The sequence below is a fragment of the Delphinus delphis genome, chromosome 10 (genome assembly GCF_949987515.2).
Source record: "Delphinus delphis chromosome 10, mDelDel1.2, whole genome shotgun sequence".
Lineage (NCBI taxonomy): Eukaryota > Metazoa > Chordata > Mammalia > Artiodactyla > Delphinidae > Delphinus > Delphinus delphis.
In genome coordinates, this window is record NC_082692.2 from 78,856,734 (window position 1) to 78,878,104 (window position 21,371).

A 21,371-nucleotide genomic window follows, 5' to 3' on the forward strand; every position below is an offset into this window, starting at 1 on the left:
CAGGCTCCAGATGCGCAGGCTCAGCGGCCATGGCTCATGGACTCAGCCGCTCTGCGGCATGTGGGATCTTCCCGGACTGGGGCACGAACCCGCGTCCCCTGCATCGGCAGGCGGACTCTCAACCACTGCGCCACCAGGGAAGCCCTGGCTACCTTTTTGACACATCTCTTATCACTCTCCACACTGCACTCCAGCCCCACGGGCCTTATGGATGCTTTCTGAGCAGGCCAAGAACACCCCCATCTGAGGGTCTTTGCAGCTGCTCTACTTTCTGCTGTACAACACGGATATCCATGTGGTTCACTGCTTCACTCCATGCAAGCCCTGCTCAATGCAATGTGAGGCCTTTTCTGACCACCTTGTCTAAAAGCACATCACCCCTTTCTCTCTGCCATTACTGTGTTTGACCTTTTTTCTGGTATGTATCAGTATCTGGTGCTATATCGTATATTTATACCTTTATTTGCTCATTGACTGGAATTGCCATTGGAATGATCTTCATAAAGGCAAGGACTTTCTTATTTGTCAGTCACTGCTCTTTCTAAATACCTGGTGAGTAGACAGATGGATCTGATAGATGTACCTGTGTACGTTTGGAAGCTCAGGGCGTGAGAGTGAGATTATCTACCATTTACTGAGCACCTTCTTTGTTCTAAGCGTTTAACAGATAGAATCTCAAATAATCCTTACAACAGCCTTATAAGGTAGATATTCTTTTTGGCCTATTTTAAGAGCAGAAGAAACTGAGGTTCAAGGACTAACACCAGACTGCTCAAGGTCATGCAGCCAGTTAATGTCAATGTCTGGATTTTTACACAGCTCTCTCTGAATCCAGCTCTCACATTTCATATATGTATTATGGTATTTATTGAGATATTCATCTCCATTCTCTTCACCTGTCCTAAGCTCTGTATTTCCTGGACTTGGGAGCTTTTGCAAGGCAGAAAGCAGGAGTTACCTGAACACAAAGGTTTTTCTACTTTTTTTTTTTTTTTTCTACTTTTATAAAAGTCCACAGGTGGTTCCTTGTGTGCACAGGAGGCTGGGTCCCCAGCATCGCCTGAGGGTTCCTACTTCTCTCTCTCGGCAGGGAAGCCAGAGGCACAGGACTTGAAGGGACCACGGGATGCAGGAGGCACCCAGATGCAAGTTGAGGCCCTGCCCTTACTCCCCCGACTTCTCCCTGCTACTTCTGGTACTCCACAAGCCTACTACATTCTAATGTGACTTGGCTCAGTTAAGACTGCATTTTCCAACCAGCCCAACAGGATGTGGGCTTAAGGGGTTGTAAGTTGATTTACACATTTTTAAAAAATGTGCATTTCTTGCACATCTGGCTAAGATTCATACCAGCTGCACATACGCGGAGAAGAATATCTCACAACCAAGTCCAATTCTAAAACAGTGCCCGCTGACCTTGGGGACCCACGACTAGTCATCCTCCTTACAGCTCCCCCAGTCCTCTCCCAATTCCAAAGAATTCACTTGCTTACCGGGTTCCAGTCCAGAGCTTTCCACCGCCCACAGGGGGTCACAGAACATTCCTCCTTTGCCACTGGTCTAGGGAGGGTTGCACAGGCACTCTCGTCAGCCACAGAGCCATCCTCGTCCCGACAGCTGACATATCTCATCCGGGTACCTTTTCCACAAGTGGCTGAGCACTGGGTGTTGGAATAAAACAATGCAGAAATGTTATCTGAAACAGTCACTCACTGGATAGAAACCTACTTTCTCAAGTCGTGTCAGAGAACGTCTGCCTTCCCTCCCACCCTCTCTACTTCTTCCGTTCTTACTGGCGTCCAAGACCCAAATCGCCACTGGGTCCTTGGAGCACTGTGTGTGCTTCTCCTTGCTTCCGGGGCAGCGGGGGGAGGGTGACAAGATGGTAATTCACAGTCCTAGACGCGGACGGGAAGAAAAAGCCAAAGTTACCTTTCAGTCATGGCGTATACAAATATAAGGACAAAGAATTCTAAGATCTCAGACTTCTGGGTGATGTGGGGCAAGTCACGTGACACCTCTCAGCCCCAACTACAAATTCAGCTGTGAAATGGGATATAATCTGAGTCCCTTTGTAGGTGCCTTAATACAAAACCACATTTATTTACCTGTTTGTGTGAAGAAGATATTGTAAAATGACACACAATTTAGCAAAGAGCAGCATACCCTTTTAACATGATTAACTGTTAATGTTTTGAAACATTCTGCAGGCCAATTTCTGCTTCTACATTTCAATTCACTTCTTAATCAGATTTTGCTAACCATGAACTTGCTTTCTGAGTGTACCCGCAGATAGTTCCTGAGGCCCCGAAGAAGGTCAACTCTAGATACAAGAGGTGTATTCAATATCACAAAGCCTAGAATTTATATCACACCCCTCAATCACTCAGAGGCAATTCCTATGATGGACGGAGGTTATCCATGCGTAGGTAATATTCCCAGATTTCCAAATGGGAAATCGGAAGTACACACCTGTTCACAATCATTCCCAGCCTCAGTGGTTATCAAATGTTCTTGGATTAAATATATACCCATTAAATGCCTAGGATGCCCAGGCACAGTGCAAAGTGCTGGAGGCTCAGTGCTGAAGTGACTTTAGGAAGTTTACCAACTGAACAGGAAATTCTGTTATTTGGTTCAGACCTTGCCTATTCCTCTGCCTGGGTCCAAAGAATGGCACAGGGAACTTGTCGCACAGTGAAAAATTTATTCACATACTGCAGCTGCAAGAGCTGCCCTATAGTCAGTCCATGGATATTACTGAATAACTTAGAAACGTATGTTGTGAATCTCTAAGGGAGTCGCTAAGACCTTACTTTCTGCGTGTTTAGATGTCACAGCTACTTCCCAGGCATTTATCATGCAGTGGGTTGGAACATTTCAATAAAAAAAATAAAGATGACACAAGTCACAAGCGGTGTTTCGTTAACTGATCAGCAATGACAGCATGAACAACACTGCCATATTCATTTCCTTTCTTGAGACTCTGCATCCATCAACAACACATGTTGCCAAGTAGCAGACTGAGGGCACTCAGAGCCGAGGCAGTACAGTGGCCAGATGGGGCCTCAGAGCATAACTTCTGGGTGTAGTCTGGGTTCAAATCCTGTCTTCTGCAATTAGCAAAGCTGATCTGCAAACCCCAGTCTTCTCTTTACATATTCTCCTCACACAAATGATGCCAAAATCAAGGTCTACATGGAATAGTGTGCTGGTGAATGATTACCAACTAGCTCTCTCGAGAAACAAGGCGTGCGTATGCGTGTGTACAGATATGTATGTGTATATACATATATACATACACACATATTACATGCACCTGTGCATGTATATATATGCTTGTTTATTATAAGTTTTTCTGATATAGAGAATGTGTAGCATAAAATTTACAAATAACAATAAAATATACAATTCTTTAATTTAAATTTCATAGAGCCATTGATTCTTACAGAACACGTTTGTTGTTTTTGCTGAACTCTTGAATCTGTGCCTGAGCGATGGTTGTCGTTGCTGGACAAGTGTAGTTCTGACATGAATGTCAGTTGATATTTTGTTTACATTTAAGAGTATCGTGAAAGAGAAACAATGAAGATGTATGTCAGAACTTCGCTCACTCACCCAATGACATGAACAATTTCTGTGCTGAACCAGCAAATAATTTTCAAGTACCAGAAAAATATTTCCTTATTTTTTATGCTGTTTACAACACAACAGCTGCAGACACAAGACTTTTAAAAGTTTAGTCGCATTATTAACATTTGTTCCCTCATTTTTTTGAGTCTAAACAATCAATACAACGATCAATTAAACTCTGAATTACAGCATCTACTGATTTCTGTGGTGTAAGTACTCTCACCATGGCCAATTTCAAGCTACCAACTTGGTATCAATGAACACAGAGTTAAAAAGGGATGTGCTCACCACTGCACAGTATTTCCACCATGCAAATATGTACAAATGTAATGTAAATGAGAGTGAACTACAGGAAAATAATTAGAAAGGGAAAAGTGAGTATTTCTCAACTTAATTTTTAATATCATCTATTTATTTATAGGTTTTTATTTTCAATTTTTAATAATGACTGAATTTAACAACCAGCTTGCAAAATTTCTGAATATTTACCAACCATCGCTTGTGAGCTAGAACAAGCCAGCTCCAGCACATGCAGCCTGAACATATGATACTATTTGCCAAACCCTACATTGAAATCATTAAAAAAATCTGAGTTCAAGAAAACCAGCCCAAAGAGTCAAACTCTGCCACCCAATAAGAATCAGAATGAAGCCTACATACCATTCCAATAAGCAGAGAACAAAACTGGTACATCAAAATATTAGATCCAGAATGCAACAAATAAGTAAATCCAGAACAATTTAGTCTACTGTTTCCTCTACCTACATACTTAACTATGAAAGGACTTCAGTTTTGACTGAGCTCCTGGGAAGTTTTGGCATCAGTGCCCAAAGCCAATAACTGATTTTGGCAAAGGAAATTTACCTGGGTATCAGTTGGTCTAGTTGCTGCATTGCAGTCATTGTCATCCACCACTGACATGTATGTCCCAATGATGCATTTCACTGCTCTTAGCTGGTATCCCTGTCCACAAGTGACACTGCACTGGGGGAAAGAAATAAAACAGAAAGGATATACAATCTAGCCAATGTTCTCTTTCCCTAACTTTACCTATAACATTCTACAAGAGAAAAAATATGTCCATCATAGTGGGCCAGAGGGCTGGCACTCAAAGATATTATGTAAAAGCAGGTAATCCTACTCTGTACAAATTATACTAATCGATTATCAAGATATTACATGGAATTATTTCTGCCTCCCATTGGAATTATGTTTGTAGGAGTTCAGTTCCTTGACTGTGAACCCCTGGAAGGAGGGGAGTACATTTCAATCATTTTTACATCTTTCACACTCTACCTAGCAGAATGCTGTGGCTAAAGTAGGTACTTTATATAGTTATTTGACTTCTGGAAAATTTTCCTAAAGCAATTATCAGAGTTACATGAATATTTCTGTATAAGAATGGTCTTTGCAATATTATTTATAAAAGGCAAAATATTAGAAACCACTTAACTAGGCAAGAACCAAAAGTCAATTAAATGCACCATGGCAAACAGATCATAAGGAAAATGTAGCCACTGAGCCTAACTGTTAGACTTAAAAAGCATCTAAGAAACAATAAGTAGAGGGAGTGATGTCATGGAAATGGCAGTTCAGGAAGCCCCAAGACTTGATCCCTCCACTGAAGCAACGGTTAAGCTGGCAAAAAATGGCAGAATCTTTTTTTTTTTTTTTTAACTCTGGAAGCTAATCAAACACTTAAAGCAACTAGGTGAGTGCTTACTGACAAATTTCAGTAGGAAAGTGTTGAGATAGTTTTGCTTATTGCCCCCCTGCCATATTACACGTTCCTCTCAAATGCACATGGAACATTCTCCAGTACAGACCATATATTAGGCCACAAAACAAGTCTTAATAAATTTTAAAACCCTGAAATCCCACAAAGTATCATCTCTGGCCACAAGTAGAAAGAAATAACAGGAGGAAAACTGAAAGATTCACACATATGTGCAAATAAAACAACAGAGGCTTAAATAACCAGTGGATCAAAGAGGAAATCACAAAGGAAATTAGAAAGTACTTTCAGATGAATGTAATCAAAAATAAAACATAAAATTTACGCTTTAATAAATATAAAGATGCAGCAAAAGCAGTGCTCAGAGGGAAATTTGTCTGTAAACACGTATATTATTAAAAAAAAAGATCTCAAATCAATAACCTAACCTTACCCCTTAAGGAACTAGAAAAAGAACAAACTAAACTCAAAACTAGCAGAAGGAAAAAAAAAAAAAGACTAGAATAGAAAAACAACAGAATCAACAAAACTAGAAGTTGGCTCTATAAAAAGACCAACAAAATTTATAAATCTTTACCTAGACTGACTAGAACGAGAGAAGACGCAAACAACTAAAATCAGAAGTGAAAGCAAGGGCACGGCTGCTGACTCTACAGCAATAAAAAAGGATAATGAAAGTACGGTGAACAATTATATGCCAACATGTTAGACAATCTAGATGAAACACACAAATTTCCAAACACATACTAATTATCCAGAAACACAAAAAAATCACAAAACGTGACTTAAAAAGAAACAGAAAGTTTGAACAGACCTATAAGAAGTAAAAATATTGACTCAGTAATCAAAGACTTCTTAATAAAGAAAAGTCCAGGACCAGATGGCTTCACTGGTGAATTCTACCAAACATTTATAGAAGAATTAAGTACTATGCACAATAGCCAAAAGGTGCAAACAACCCAAATGTCTGTACAGGGATAAATGGATGAACAAATTACGGTATATCCATACATGGAATATTATGCAGCCACAAAAAGGAATGAGGTACATATGTGTGCTACAACATGGATGAACCTTAAAAACACCATGCTATGTGAAAGAAGCTGGAGACACAAACAGTCACATATTGTATGATCCCATTTGTACGAAATACTTAGAATAAGTAAATCCGTGGAGGTGGAAAGCAGATTGTTGGCTGCAGGGGTGAAGGGGAAATGGGGAGTAACTGCTTAATGAGTATTTTGGGGTGACAAAAATGTTTTGGAACTAGATAGAGGTGGTGGTTGTACAACATTCTGAATGTACTAAATGCCACTGATTTGTTCACTTTAAAATGGTTAATTTTGTTTCGTGAGTTTTACTTCAATTAACAAAAAATTGATGAAATACAATCCTATTTTTAGTTTTTAAAACATAAGGAGACAATCATAAATGTATTAACTCTGCAGTGTAGAGCTAGGAGTGTGGTTTTCTTCTTTTTGCTAAATTACTTTTTGCAAAACTTCTCTTATGAACATGCGTTATTCTTCAATATTTTAAGAAAGTCTGTTGCCCTGAATTGCATGTTCAGTCAAAGGAGGGACAAATTTCTGGCTAGGACTGACCTGGTATAAACACACATAAAAAAAATAGGCCTTTTAGTTCTAAAAGCTGTTATATTCAAATCTTAACAGTGGCCCTGAGCTGTGCTCTCCTTCTGCTATTATTTACAAGAGCTAGCAGATATGGACAAAAAGGAGGCAAGATCTGGGGCATGAGTGGACTCCCCCTCTTTAATAAGTGTGATCAAACATGATCAACCATTCTGACCAAGGACGCTGTGTAATGGAGAGGAAGAGTGCCAATGTAAACGGTAGAAATTGTAAGGGTGTAGTAATAACGCTGCTCTCACTTACTGCACGTATGTTGGAAATGAAGACGTAAGCTAGGGAAGAGGCTGTGGCTGGACAGGGCGGAGGGAGAGTCATTCTTAAAGAGATTACACAAGTGACAGCAAGCAGCTGCTTTGCTTCTCTTGGGAACGTGGAGTGCTACTTAAATAGTACCCGAACGCTTTTGCTTCTATATTAGGAAAGACTTAATTCCAAGAGTAGTGGCTTCTTAAATGCAAGCCCAAGGGAGACTTTCACTCTCTCCTTTAAGAACAGTTCAAATGACTGTGAAACCTACACTGGGGGCTTGGAAAAGATTCTTTCAAAGAGAGATGATTCCTGTAACCTTTGATCTAATTAATTCTGTTTGAAAAGTCTGAATAATTTATGAGAGGTGAACGTAGGAATCATGACACTGGCAGCCAAAACATCCCTTCCAAATCCCAGTCCAGACCCTCCTGCCAAAGACACTGGCGCTGGATCACATTCTGTAACAGACCCACAGCTGCACGCTAGTAGATAACATCAGCCAGGCACGAGATCTGTTGTGAATTTGTTCAAATTCGTGTGTGCTCAAGCTACAGTTTTAACCCAAGGGCGAAGACATGCACGTGGGTCTGGAAAAGGAATAATCAGCTCCAGGAGGCCAAGCGGCAACCCTCAGAAGTGGGGCAAAATGGTTGCAGAGTTTCCATCACTTGGCGCCACGGAGGTGCAGTGCGTGCCACATGCCATGGTGGTTAAATCCCGGCCGCTGGAACGTCCCTCTGCAGGCCCGCTCCAGATAAGAAGGAAAGAATGTAGTTAAGAACTTTATCATTCAAAATACCTGTCCCCAGGGACCTGCCTGCCAGGACGCACATTCTGGCTGCTGACAGGTCTGCATGGAGGCTGGCTTGGTCTCAGAGTCACAGATTCTATCGTTTAATCGATCTTCGCCAAACTGACACCAGACCTGGCGGTGCTTATGCCCTTTTCCGCAGGTGACCAAGCACTGTAATAAAAGGTACAGCCAGTCAGGGTCATTTCTGAACAATGTGCTGTGGTTCCCGGGGATTAGTCATTGATTAACAGGACCAGGTGTTCTCTTTTCCCACAGCAATTCCTCTCAGTCGTTGCAATTTGTAAATACATCAAGGTTCAAGCTTTTCACGCATTCACTCATTCGTTCATTCATTCTGTATTTATCCAGGCTCTGGGACAGTTTCAAGCACAGAATAAACTTAACACAGCATCATGCTGTGAAATCCTGAAAAACAGCATTCATGGTTTGGTAGCATAAGAGTTAAGGGTGGGGAATTTACGAGTCAGACTAACCTAGTTTTTAATCCTAATACTGTTTTTTAATCAGCTGTGGATACTAAGTGATCTCCCTGTACTTCAATTTTCTCATCGGTACAATGGGGAACACAATAATGCCTACTGCCAGGAATTGTGAAAACTAAATAAGAAAAATCCAAGTGAAGTACTTAGCGCATGCTCATTCAATGAGTCTTAAATATAATCTAAATAAATAAGTAACATCATCATTATTATCTACTTTCATTGTAGAAAACTTGAGAAATACAGAAAGACATAAAAGAGAAAACTATGATCATCCCCAAATCTCACTACCTACCTAGGGATAATTATTATTAAAATTTTGCTGTTTTCTTCCCAGTCTTTTTAGCTATGGAATGTTGGATCATACTGAATATATACTTTCATATCTCCCACTTCCATTTCATTAAGTATTTTTGCAAAGGTCTGTTACTTAACCTAGTATTAGCTATCTAAGTAGAACTTAAACCCAATACCTTCTTTCTTCTTTTTTTTTTTTTACTAAATACTAGAATTGAAGCTAAGGCCACGTAGTTAACATAGAACATAAGAACTAGGTTTGCTGTTAATTTGTCCAGGAGTCAGACACTGTTAACCACATGCACTGTTACTTGTCTGCCATTTCAGAGGCGTTAATAGTATTCTTTTACGATTCAGATTTTATTTAATGTTGAAAGTAAACAGTTAATATTGCACTTGCACGGATGAGATAAGGGAATGGATGCAGAAGCTGTAGCAGGGAAATACCTCTTTTGCCACATTCCTGACTTGGCCCATAAATGAGGCAATTTCTGTTCCCCTGCCACTTGCTCCCCTGAAGAAAGGTGGAGGGAGGCACTTGCTCGGTGAGAAGCTCACCAGGAAATACTGACTCTGTCTATAAAAGCAAGTTGCTGTCCTCGGGCCACCTATGCTACACAATGGAGGGTTAGCCTTATGCTTCATCGGGTAAGGGACAAGCAAAGCATACATCTGGAATACTCAGCCTGCTACTTTCTCTTTTTCCCAAGTTTTCCACTAGCAACTAGATGGGTAATCAAATAGGTCACTCACTGGGGTCTAATTCTCTTATTTCAAAGGTAAGAAATCAGGGAATCTTATTTTTGACTTCAGATCGAAGCCAATGCAGCTTTATAATTAATAAAGAAAGCCCTGATTTCCTTTATAGCAACTTAGCCAGGGCTCAAGGGGGAGGGAAGGTGAGGAGCTGGAGCTTCAAAAATCACTAACAGGGCTTCCCTGGTGGCGCTAGTGGTTGAGAATCCGCCTGCCGATGCAGGGGACTCGGGTTCGTGCCCTGGTGCGGGAAGATCCCACATGCCGCAGAGCGGCTGGGCCCGTGAGCCATGGCCGCTGAGCCTGTGTGTCCAGAGCCTGTGCTCCACAACGGGAGAGGCCACAACAGTGAGAGGCCCGTGTACCGCAAAAAAAAAAAAAAAAAAAAAAGAGGAGAAAAAAATCACCAACAGAAGCTACTACGGTGGGTAATCCAGATAAACCCACCGTGACTCTGAGGTCGCCAGTGGACCAGTCATGCCCAGTGAAGACAGTCATGGGGCAGGTGGGAGACTGGAGTTGTTTCCTCAAGAGGAGGTGGGAGAAAGGTGTAGCTGGTCTAGCCTTGAACTGACCTGCGGGAGACTCAGAATTGAGTATCGGAGATGAGCTGGGGGAAATAACAGCCTTTCCATCTCACCTCTGACCAGTCTCCTGATTTCCACTGTGGACAAGGGAACTCGTTGCACTTCTGAATGGTGACTTTCTCTTGATGCGTGCATTTGCTATCATCAAGTACGTCATTACGGGTGTTGACACAAATAGCCCTTCTCCTCTGGCTTCCACCATCACAGCTTTTAGAACACTGAAAGGACAAAACAAATGAAATAAAATTATTGCTGAGTTTCTCATCAAGCATGCTCAAGATACTGGCTAGGCTGGCTTGTCTCTTCCAGTCCTTAAGAAACAACCAACCAACAAAGCCTGGTCAATTCTAGTTGTTATTTTAGTCATGTTGATCATGTTACCAATTTATTTACCAGGTTTATACTGGTCAATATTAGCAAACTGGCAAAGGAAAACAAAACTGGACATAGTTTGTGGGATATGAAAAAAGTGTTCTGTTGAGTTGTCCCACCACTCCCAATTTTCCACATGCCATGCTCACATCAGACATTACAAATCAATCATGGTACTCTTCTGCAGTTTTAATGGGGGCAGCCATTATAAATCAATCATGGTACTCTAAATGGGATTTCTCAATGCAGCTCTGCAAGGAGCCATCATCAGCTAATCAGACTTACTCCAAGAAGAAGACTCTCTGAGTGAGAACCAACTTACTTCAGTCCAAGCAGAATAGCGCCAGCCACCAGTGTTACATTCTCCTGAGCATTTTTCCCGGTTGCTTGGTTTGGGGTGACTGCTGCAAAAACTGTCATCAACCTTCTCGGTCTTCCCATCTAGCCTGCTGTATCTGGCACAGTAGATGTCTAATGTGCGGTAACCCAAGCCACACTGGGCACTACATTCACTCCTGCTAGCCACATGCCACCTATGCATAAACAACGGGGAGAAACCAACATTTCTATTAAATATATATGTCTTATTGAGATTCGACTGGTGGAAGAGTTGAGCTCTGTTTTCTTCCTTAACTCAAATACCATGAAACGCAAAGCCACAGTCAGTTACTGAAATCCAATTTAAAACCAGCATTTCCATGTATTTTTCATGGCTGCCAATGTACACATAAGTCACAGAGTGATAGTCAGTGGTTCTGTGTTTGTGAAGATTCTCCCCTGATACAGTCAATGTGAAATTCAAGTAACCAAAAAAAAAAAAAAAAAACATTGGAATTCAGCAGAGCAAAAAAAGTAATTTTATATTTAAAAGGTTCATGCGACCCAGTCTTTCATTTGTCAAGGAGGCTGCTTTAACAGGGAATCACTGTTGGAAACAATCCCTAGGAAACCTCCTTTACGTGGGCCTGTGCTGGAAAATGCTCAGTGAACATCCTGTGAATTAATAAAGGAATGGATAATTTGGACTATAATTGTGAATTTCAAGTATGCTAAACTGTGTACATTATTATCTGTGAATAAAGACTATAAGTTGCTTGAAGGCATAGACCGCAGTCTATATAACTCAATTACAATTTTTTTTTTTTTGGCTGTTTAGCATCTTAGTTGTGGCACGTGGGATCTTTGTTGTGGCACACGGGATCTTTCATTGTGGCACGTGGGCTTCAGAGTGGGCGGGCTCAGTAGTTGCGGCACATGGGCTTAGTTGCCCAGCAGCATGTGGGATCTTTTTTTTTTTTTTTTTTTTTTTTTTGCGGTATGCGGGCCTCTCACTGCTGTGGCCTCTCCCGCCGCGGAGCACAGGCTCCGGACGCACACGCTCAGCGGCCATGGCTCACGGGCCCAGCCGCTCCACAGCATGTGGGATCCTCCCAGACCGGGGCACGAACCCGTGTCCCCTGCAACGGCAGGCGGACTCTCAACCAGTGCGCCACCAGGGAAGCCCAGCATGTGGGATCTTAGTTCTCTGACCAGGGATCGAACCCAAGTCCCCTGCATGAGAAGCTGGATTCTTAACCACTGGACCACCAGGGAAGTCCCACAATTTTTTTTTTTAAAGACTAATTTTTTTAGAGCAGTTTTAGGTCCACGACAAAACCGAGAGGAAGGTACAGAGATTTCCCACATACCCCTGCCCTCACATATGCAGAGCCTCCCCATCGGCAGCACTCCCCACCAGAGTGGGACATCTGTTACAACTGATGAACCTACGTTGTCACATCATTATCAACTAAAGTCTATAGTTTACATTAGGGTTCACTCTTGATGTTATATATTCTATGGGTTTAGACACATGCTTAGTGAATATATATCCACCATTACAGTATCACACAGACGTAAAACTCCTCTGTGCTCCACCTATCCATCCCTTCCGGTCCCACTTTTTTTATTCACTTTTAAAAGTAGATACGAATCTAACAAATTTTTGTCAACTTTATATCCCTAGTACCTATAAGACTTTTTTGGCACACAGTAGGTGCTCAGTATGTACTGATAAATCAAGTGGTTCTTTTAATGCTCCAGCAGTGGAGCTAGAGCTTAAAAAAGAAAAAAAAAATGCTTAAAATGAATAGAATAGTCTAAAAAATGAGCTTGAAACGTGTTTCGTTGATCAAACTTAGCAATCCCAAAAGGATGATTTCTTTATAATCTTCATTTGAATTTGCCCTTGATCGTTAATTCTCTCTTGCTCATAAACTCCGTGGCTTGCCAAATACCAATGTCCTAAAAGTTCTCCCTTCTACACTCAGGAAGAGAAGAAGAGCACTGGACACAAGCTTATCTTGGAATTTCTCACAAATGCTCAAAAGTAGGTCAGAGTTGACCCATTCCTACATTTGGCATGTAAAGTGGGCTACTGAGATTTTCCATGGGAGTGACATAGTATTTGGAGGATTTATTTCTAACCGGAACATGTTACATGGGGATTGTAAAACAGTGCTTTATCTCATCCTGTCAAAGTTTAATCTGGGCAAACTCTCACTTCCCTAAGGAAGTGAGGCAAAAAATGTGGACCAATTCAACAGAGGCATCTGGAACTTTCATCCGCCCTTTGATTCTCAGCTACCTTCTCTTTGCCTTCATCATTTCCTCGTGGAAGGGTTATTTTCCATCCTGGATAAGGGAGCCAGGAATCCTGCCCCCTACAAGCGCACCAGCAGCTTGGGCTGGAAAAGTGTACCAGAGTTTTCCTGATATTCACACAATCCCCAGAACCCAGGCAGAGAACATGGCGTAGTCTGTGAAAAGGTCACTGCACTGCTTTAGGAAAGTTCTCAAAATGCTATCACTTAACTTCACTTATTATCACACTGGCAAGTCATCTCACCTTCAGTGTTCTGAACTCATTCATTCATGTCATGTAACAATTGTAATGTGTTACTATATTGCAGAAAAGCAAAGTGTCTGTTAATAAGTGGAAAACAGAAAAGAATGTATGTCTCCAGTGGGTGTGTGGAGCATTGTGGCATTAAATAATTTGGGGAACTACTGATTTAAGCAAGTTCCTCTATTGCAGAACTTCTCAGGGCCTTCAGAATGTTAATCTGAATTACAAATCTTCACATAGTGGAGAAGACAGTCAGTAATACTTCTCACACATACTGGTTTGCCATGGATCATCCTGTTCAACTAGCATTCCATAAAAATGTTTTGGGAAAAACTGTTGTAGAGTTTGAGCAACCGGTATTAATCTTCTCTCCAATCGTTCAGTTTTGCACAAAGATACTTGGCAATTATTAGTATAAATCATAAAAACAGCCACTGTCAAATTGACAGAGAGAAGACAGACAGTAATGCCTTCTTTGGGCTCAGTTTCTGCCTTTGCCTGTTTTTTCAGTAAACAACTTTATTCTTCCAACAATCTGTAAATGCCAGTAAGATATGAGCTTGAATGCTGACATATAAACACAAACTTCTAGGGACTTCCCTGGGGGTCCAGGGGTTAGGACTCTGTGCTCGCACTGCCGAGGGCCAGGGTTCAATCCCTGGTTGGGGAACTAAGATCCCACAAGCTGTGCAGTGCAATCAATCAATCAGTAAGATCTACTTAATTTCAGACATGAGCATGCACCTGTCTAGTTATGAGGCTTTAAAAACTAATCCTAAACTTCCCCTTTTATTCTTTTTATTTCTAAATTCTCCCCCACAAGGTCTGTCACTTCTACCATAGACACATCTACCAAAAGGCATGGCTAAAATTCCTTCACTTTCTTTTCTTTAATCAGCCAGAGGTGCTATCATCACCCAAGCTGGTTCCCTGAGCTACTGTCCTCCTTTGGTATCAGCAGAGTTTAAGGTGTTTTTTTTTTTTCTTTTTTTATGTTAAGTATAAAAAAAAGCAGGTGGCTTTCTCCAAATGGGGAATTTAGAATAGTACCTTTGATATACCTACTATATGAAATGCAAAGACTTTAAGACCTGACTTTATTTACCTAGTTATTGTGAAATGAGTTTTAATAAAAATCAGAATCAGAAAGTGCAAATACAAGCTCAACACTTATTAGCTAAGTGACTCCAGGCAGGACACTTAACCTCACAGAGGCTCAGTTTCCTTATCTGTGAAATGGGGGCAAGTAGGATCCATTTCATAGGGCTACTAGGAGGATTAAATGAGACAAGGCATGTGTAGCATTTAACACACATGACAAGTACTCACAAAAAGTAGCTGCTGCTATTATTATTACCCTTGGTATTTTATTCTCTAACCAAGTTCTGAGTAGCATGTAACTCCACGTAAACCACTAATACAAAGTAAAAAGAAATCCAGTTGATATCTTCATAATTCTACATAAAAGTATCATGGATCCAAGGCTACCTTTCAATGCATTCACTTTGTACAATTTGCTTAATTTTTGTTCTCCGTCAGAAAGCTTCCAATGCAGGAGAAACTCTGGAGAACATCCAATTCGCCAGCATCATCACCAACTAATGGCAGCTTATTTTAGAATCTGATTGAAGTGAAAAATATTAGTTTCTCGAAGAAACAGTTCAAACATGATCTCCACCTCAACTTGGTGCTCCTTGCATAAACTTTAAACAGGGTTCTTCAAAAATCTTTTTTTTTTTATGGTCAAGTTCTATTACTTGCGGTTCTTTGTACAAACCCGCCTTCCTTGGGATTATAAGAGCATGCTCAGTGCTGCAGGCAGGTGTTCCACAATATCTGCACTGATCCTTTGAGACTCTACCGGCCCCAGCTGGATTCAGTCAGTGGGGAAGTGAAATCTAAGGGAATGCAAGTAGGGCGGGCAACAGACATGGAGCAGAAAACTCCTCAGAGTTATTCCTTTTCACCAAGAGAAATGGAAACGCTTGATAATTCTGTATTCACTCGCCATTTCTTGCCTCAGATTTCAGATTTTTCTTAAATATAGAACTGTTTGCATATCTAGATATCTCTATATAAATTTTCTTCTGGTTCCCTCCGTAACTCTACATTAGTGCGTTGCAACTTTCACATACGTAAAAGTTCTCATACTGGGTGATAAACACTGTGGGTGGATACAGAGCATTATGGGTACCTTGATGGACGAGATTACCTCTTTTCTGTTGCCTTTCCAAACAAACTTCTGCATTTGACGTAACGCCCTCATAATAACACCTATGCAGCGAGTTGTGAGGGTCAAATGAGAACGTTTTTTGGCAAGTGCCATACTCTAGTAGTTGTTTCTAATTCTCAGGAGAAGAACCAGAAATCTGCAGGTATGTGTCTTAATCAGTTTCAGAGGGATGGAAAATGGGCTAAAGCTTACTTCACTGAAACACAAGGAAGGGGGTCTAAAGACTAACAACCACACCTGCTTCTCACATGCAGAGACCTCCTACAAAACCCTCACAACTCAGTACTAAAGACCATGAGGAAACACTGGCCTCACCTCAGGTCACAGTCTGTGCCGCAGGGTTCAGTAATGGGTGCTGGCTGGGGCAGCCGATCACATCTTTGATCAGAAACTGTAAGCTGATCAGATTCCCTGGTACAAACAGGTTTTCGTTTCCGCTCCCCTAAGCAAGGAGGAAAAAAATTATTCAGACAAAGTAGCCTATTCCATAAACTATTTAGACCAGGGACTGGCAAACATCTTCTGTAAAGGGTTAGGTAGTCAATATTTTTGGTTTCGTGGGCCACATGACTTCTGTCGCAGCTACTAAACTCTTGTTATAGGGCAAAAGCAGCTGCTTACAAATGTAAAAAATGGGTGTGTCTGTGTTTCAATAAAACTTTATTTATAAAAGCAGGAAGTGGGCTGGATTCAGCCCCCTGGCTGTAGTTTGACAACTCATACTGTAGACAAAAGGAAACAAGATCAACCACATAATACGACTACTAAATCTATGTCTCTGGAAAAATCAGCTTGGCAGAGCTGATTTTGCTTGGCTTCACACATAACGAGGAAACCTAGCATATTCTGAATCCCTTGAACAGCTCAACTTGCCAGCCCAAAGTGACGAGATAGATGCAGAGAAAGATTAGGAAATGCATGCAGATCGAAAGGTTTATAGATTGCATGTATTCGGCTGCTTCCAAAAAAATAAAAAACACCTTGAATCCCCCAAACTCAACCTAAAAGTAGATACCTTGGCAGGGTTTGCTGCATGCTTGCCAGGGTCCATGACTGTTCCAGTAAAACTGCTGGGGTTTGTCTTCAATTGGAATGTTGAAAGAATAGCGCACATCGGGGTTGTATAACTTTCCCACGGACAACACCTGGGACGTGCAGACAAAATGGAGAGGATGTGCATGGGCCTGGTGATTCTTGGAGTTAGAAAATGGGCATGGGCTCATTGCCAAGTGTTTACCTGAAGCAAAAGTTCTTGTTCAATGCGATCTGTGGAGTTGATTCTTTCCACTATGTTGTCGGACCCGCTGTACTCTATCACGGCATTCCCAACCCGGATTTCCCTTTTGGACATTGTGACAACAAAGTCTCCATTTAGCAAGAATTCACCTTTACTGCTTGATAAAGCTAAAGATGAGAAAAGAGAATTCATTGATTTGCTGCCACTTGAAATAATACTTTGATAGGCAGACAGCCAGAGTGTGAAGAACGTAGACTGTTCAGCCAGACACGCACAGGCTCAAATCCGAACTTTGCCACCTGGCAACTATGTGGCCTTGGGACATCACTTTCCTCCTCTCGGTCTTGATCTCTTTATCTCTAAAGTGGAGATAAAACACCTCCCCTTCATGGTGCCCTTGAAAATTAGAAATATAATACAAGTGTGCTAATTAGCCTGGGGTTTTTGAGACAAGCCCCGCAAACACAGGATTACAGATGGAAGCAATGAGCTGTGGTTACCAGAGGAGAAGGGGCGGGGCGGGGGGCAAAAAGGGTAAAGGAGATCAACTGGATGGTGATGGATGGAGACTAAATTTTTTGTGGTGAGCAAGCTGTAGTATATACAGAAGCAGAAATATAAATGCTGTACATGTGAAACATCTAATGTTATAAACCAACATTACCCCAATTTAAAAGAAGAAAAAAAGTTTTATGATTTAAAAATGCATATTAATAAAATGAACACTTACAAAATTGGTTCCCACACAAATAACCCTTTCTACTTCATATGAGAATTAGCTGAACCTACTGAATCTTTGTTAGTTTTCTCTGTTTAGACAGATGTTGAAATGTAGAAATCCACAGCCAATATGATGCTCAAATATCACTTCCTTGGTGAGGCCCACTGACGTAGCCAGCCTCCAATACGGCCCCAACAATCCTTGCCTTTTGATAGTCACACCTGTGTTGTTCCCTACCACACTGAGTAGCACTGATGTAATAATAGTAGCACTGGTGTGATCACTAGGATACTGTGACTTCCAAGGCCAGGTCAAAGGCATTAGGGCTCCACCTTGCTCTTCCTTGAATCTCTGGCTTTAGGAGAGAAGTCAGATGCCATGTTGTGAGGATACTCAAGCAGCCTCATCGAGAGGCGTCTTGCAAAAATCAGTGAGGAACCAAAGCCTACTGCCAATAGCATCTACGTGAGGCATCTGGTGAGTGGATCTGCTAGCCCCAGTCAAGCTTTCGGACAGGATCACAGCCCTAACTGAAGTCTTCACAGCCACTTCAGGAGAGACCTTAAGCCTGAAACACCCAGCTATGCTGCTCCCAGATTCCTGACACACAGAAACTGGGATATTATATATACTTGTTGTTGTAAGCCACTAGATCTTGAGGTAATTTGTTACATGGTAAAACCTACCTGGATCATTGTTTTTAAAACTGCAAGCCCCTCCCATTGGAATCACAGATTCCATACTTCCTATCCCATTTCCCACCTTAATTTTTCTCCGTATCACTTTGTTTATGCTCTCTCTCTCCAAACAGGAACGTAAGCAAGGATTTTTGGACTGCTTTATTCACAGCTATATCTCAGCTTCTGAAAGAACACATGGTAGATGCTCAAAAAATAGTTTTTTGGGGGAAGAATGAATGAATCCACTGTGAATCTTGCAAAAGATGCAACAATCAGTGAAGCTGAACAAGGAATGTTAGAGAACAGCTTGAGTCAAGTGCCAGAACACTGGCCAACTAAGAACATGACAGAGTTAGACCAGTTAGACATTTAAGAAAAGGAAATAAAAATGGACAAAGAAGAGGAGATGACAGCTGCTTCGGAAGGAATAATTTACTCATCCAAGTGTCAAGAGAGACTACTGGGAAAGTGAATAAAAACCTCAGGAAGCTTTTTAAAAAATGACCCGTTTTCAGATTTTACTGTCAAATTCAAACTTTAAGCAAAGAATGTACCACTCTATCACATGACTTGACTGGAAAACTTAGGGAAAAATATTTATTAATTGCTTATTCTCCATTCTAAAAACGTGGGCATGATTAAAATCAAAATACAATTTTGTTGGATATAAGAAAAAATAAAATTTATTTTTATACTTTTTGATTAATTTCTCAAGATAAAATCCCAATCATATCATGATCAAATCAAATCATATCCCAATCATATCTTCCCCCTAGTATTTACTATAAAAGTTTGGTTTTATTTTAAGTACCTTTTTTTTTTTCCAGTACTACTGCTCTTTGAATAATGAATTCTCCCATGTTTTGAGCTTGACATGTAGCAGGTACTCAAGAAAGCAGAGCTATTAAACATTTGAGCCCTGAACAAAATACTAGAAAGAGGCCAGTAACCTTCTGTAAGTTGTGCACGATTAGCAAATCTTGGCAGCGAGGGATCCCTTGAAATGCACAGGCCATGTATCTAGGTGAATAAAAGGAATGTGGAAATTGGACCCCGGGTTGGCAAACAGGTGTCCTCCCAGACACGAATGTCAATCATTTGGTACTAGCCGTTCAAGAAACTACGCAGAACAGGATTCCCTGACAGCATCGTGTCTCAGCATCATTGATGACATCTGTCTTGGTTGTGGGATGGGGGGGGAGCCAAGTTATCTTAGGCGTCTGCCAGATCCTAACCTGCCCTTCACTGATGCAGGTGACGCACTGTCTTTCACCAGAAGTAGACCAGAAGCAATGCATATGTAGAAGAGGTTGAGAGGATTTAGGGCAAGTAGATATCATACCCTTATGTGGGAATTAATGAAGGCTTCAATGAAGCTCTGAATATTCCCTGTGGCTCAGTAGCAGTAGTGTCCCTGTTTTCCAGGACACGGGAACCTCACAGAGTTCACCCAGCTGGGTGCTATACTGATGCAAGGACTGCTCTTCGCAGGGTCAGGAATTAATTGCATCGAATCTGATCCCTAAACCTGCGCTTCATCTACCAGAACTCCTACCTTATAAGCCCCATCTTGGCCCTGAGGTAAAAGTAAGATGCCTTCGTTGGAAATGGTTGGGAAGAAAGTGGTGACACAGGAACAAAAGCTTTTAAAAAGATAATCTTTTGAAATGGGCAATCCAGGATCTTGGCTTCTTCTTCTTGATCCAAAATCCTTTGATTGTCCCTCTACTACCAACAGAACGTAGCTCAAATTCCTTAGCATCACCTTCCTGTATCTTTGCAAATCTTATCATGACCTATTCTTCCAACCTCACCATTCACTCCCACCAATAAGCCTCAACCCCAGTCATGTTCATCCCCAGGTCAGCTACACATTTTTCTATATGGAGGTAGTAAAGTGAAGTGGTTAAGGGTACAGGGTCTGAGGTCAGACCAATAAGGGTTTTAACTCTTTTCCCATTTTCTGTTCATGTGACCTTGGGTAAGTTATTCAACCTCTCTGAGCCTCAGTTTCGTCCTCTGTATAATGGATTTCTTATAGAATTGTTACAAACATGAAGCAGGATAGTGCATATAGGATTTGGTAGCTGGCGGGTCAAAATGCCTTCAAATGCATTATCTCCTCATCACACTTTTATACTTGCTTAATTCATGGATAAGAAAAGCATGACTTAAACATTATTATAATATTTTCTGAGGCCAGGTGACTTCTAATCGTGGAAGTGTGTCTCCAGAGCCTGTTAACCACTAAAGTTTTCTAAGAAGAAGGTCAACACATATCCACGAAATGAGTGAATGAATTCAGGCGTTATCTTATGTACAAATTGAAAGCAAATATGTTTAGCTAGAGATTTTTAAAAATTTAAGATATTTGTTCTAGACTGCATGAGCCTCTTTAAGTAAAGCCAACATTTAAAAAGCTAGAGATTTTTAAAAATTTAAGATATTTGTTCTAGACTGCATGAGCCTCTTTAAGTAAAGCCAACATTTAAAAAGGCACTTTTCTCAGCCTGAGAAAGATCCCAGTCCATAGTAGGTGCTCAGTCAACGATGTCGAAAGAACAAGTGATTGATGGAACCTGACATTCGTGACAAGAACACACAGCTTCCAGCCAAATAACTGTTTCCCCGTCAGTGTAAACCTCTGACAACCTCATCTCCCCTGCAGCGCCTGTAGCGTGAGACCCACCGGCCATGCAAGATGTAGGCGTTTCAGTGGGTCACTGGTTGGAGGCGAGGTTGTTTCTGTGGCACCTCAGGCCTCCTGAGGCTGCCTCCTAACGTGGGTCACTTACATGGCGGTGGCAGGATGGGCTGCCAGAAAAATCACCCAGTTCTTTCAAGTGAAGTCGCATGCTAGCTACTCAGCTGACGTTTCACTAAAAGGGGGGAAATGAGATGTCACAAGGCCAGTTCTGTAAATTAAGCGATAATCCAGTTCTGGCTGTATTCAAAGAGCAATCATCTATCCTATGTTAATTCTGGGGCTCCTTTCCAGTGTCTCCAGGCTTCCTCTCATGCTTATGCTGACCCGGGGGC

At 41.4% G+C, this 21,371-nt stretch overlaps 1 protein-coding gene across 3 annotated transcripts in view; it reads right to left on the bottom strand.

Annotated features, from left to right (window-relative positions):
* The window catches only part of ADAMTS9 (ADAM metallopeptidase with thrombospondin type 1 motif 9), a 167,099-nt gene that overhangs the window by 87,759 nt on the left and 57,969 nt on the right, over positions 1 to 21,371 (bottom strand). For all 3 annotated transcript variants that reach the window (XM_060022844.1, XM_060022845.1, XM_060022843.1), the window contains exons 17-25: positions 16,932 to 17,098; positions 16,710 to 16,839; positions 16,010 to 16,136; positions 10,897 to 11,107; positions 10,256 to 10,420; positions 8,069 to 8,233; positions 4,498 to 4,617; positions 1,794 to 1,898; positions 1,494 to 1,661 (exon numbers count right to left, since the gene is read on the bottom strand). In XM_060022844.1, the coding sequence (XP_059878827.1) occupies positions 1,494 to 1,661; positions 1,794 to 1,898; positions 4,498 to 4,617; positions 8,069 to 8,233; positions 10,256 to 10,420; positions 10,897 to 11,107; positions 16,010 to 16,136; positions 16,710 to 16,839; positions 16,932 to 17,098 (1,358 nt within the window). The remainder of the gene's footprint in view (positions 1 to 1,493; positions 1,662 to 1,793; positions 1,899 to 4,497; positions 4,618 to 8,068; positions 8,234 to 10,255; positions 10,421 to 10,896; positions 11,108 to 16,009; positions 16,137 to 16,709; positions 16,840 to 16,931; positions 17,099 to 21,371) is intronic.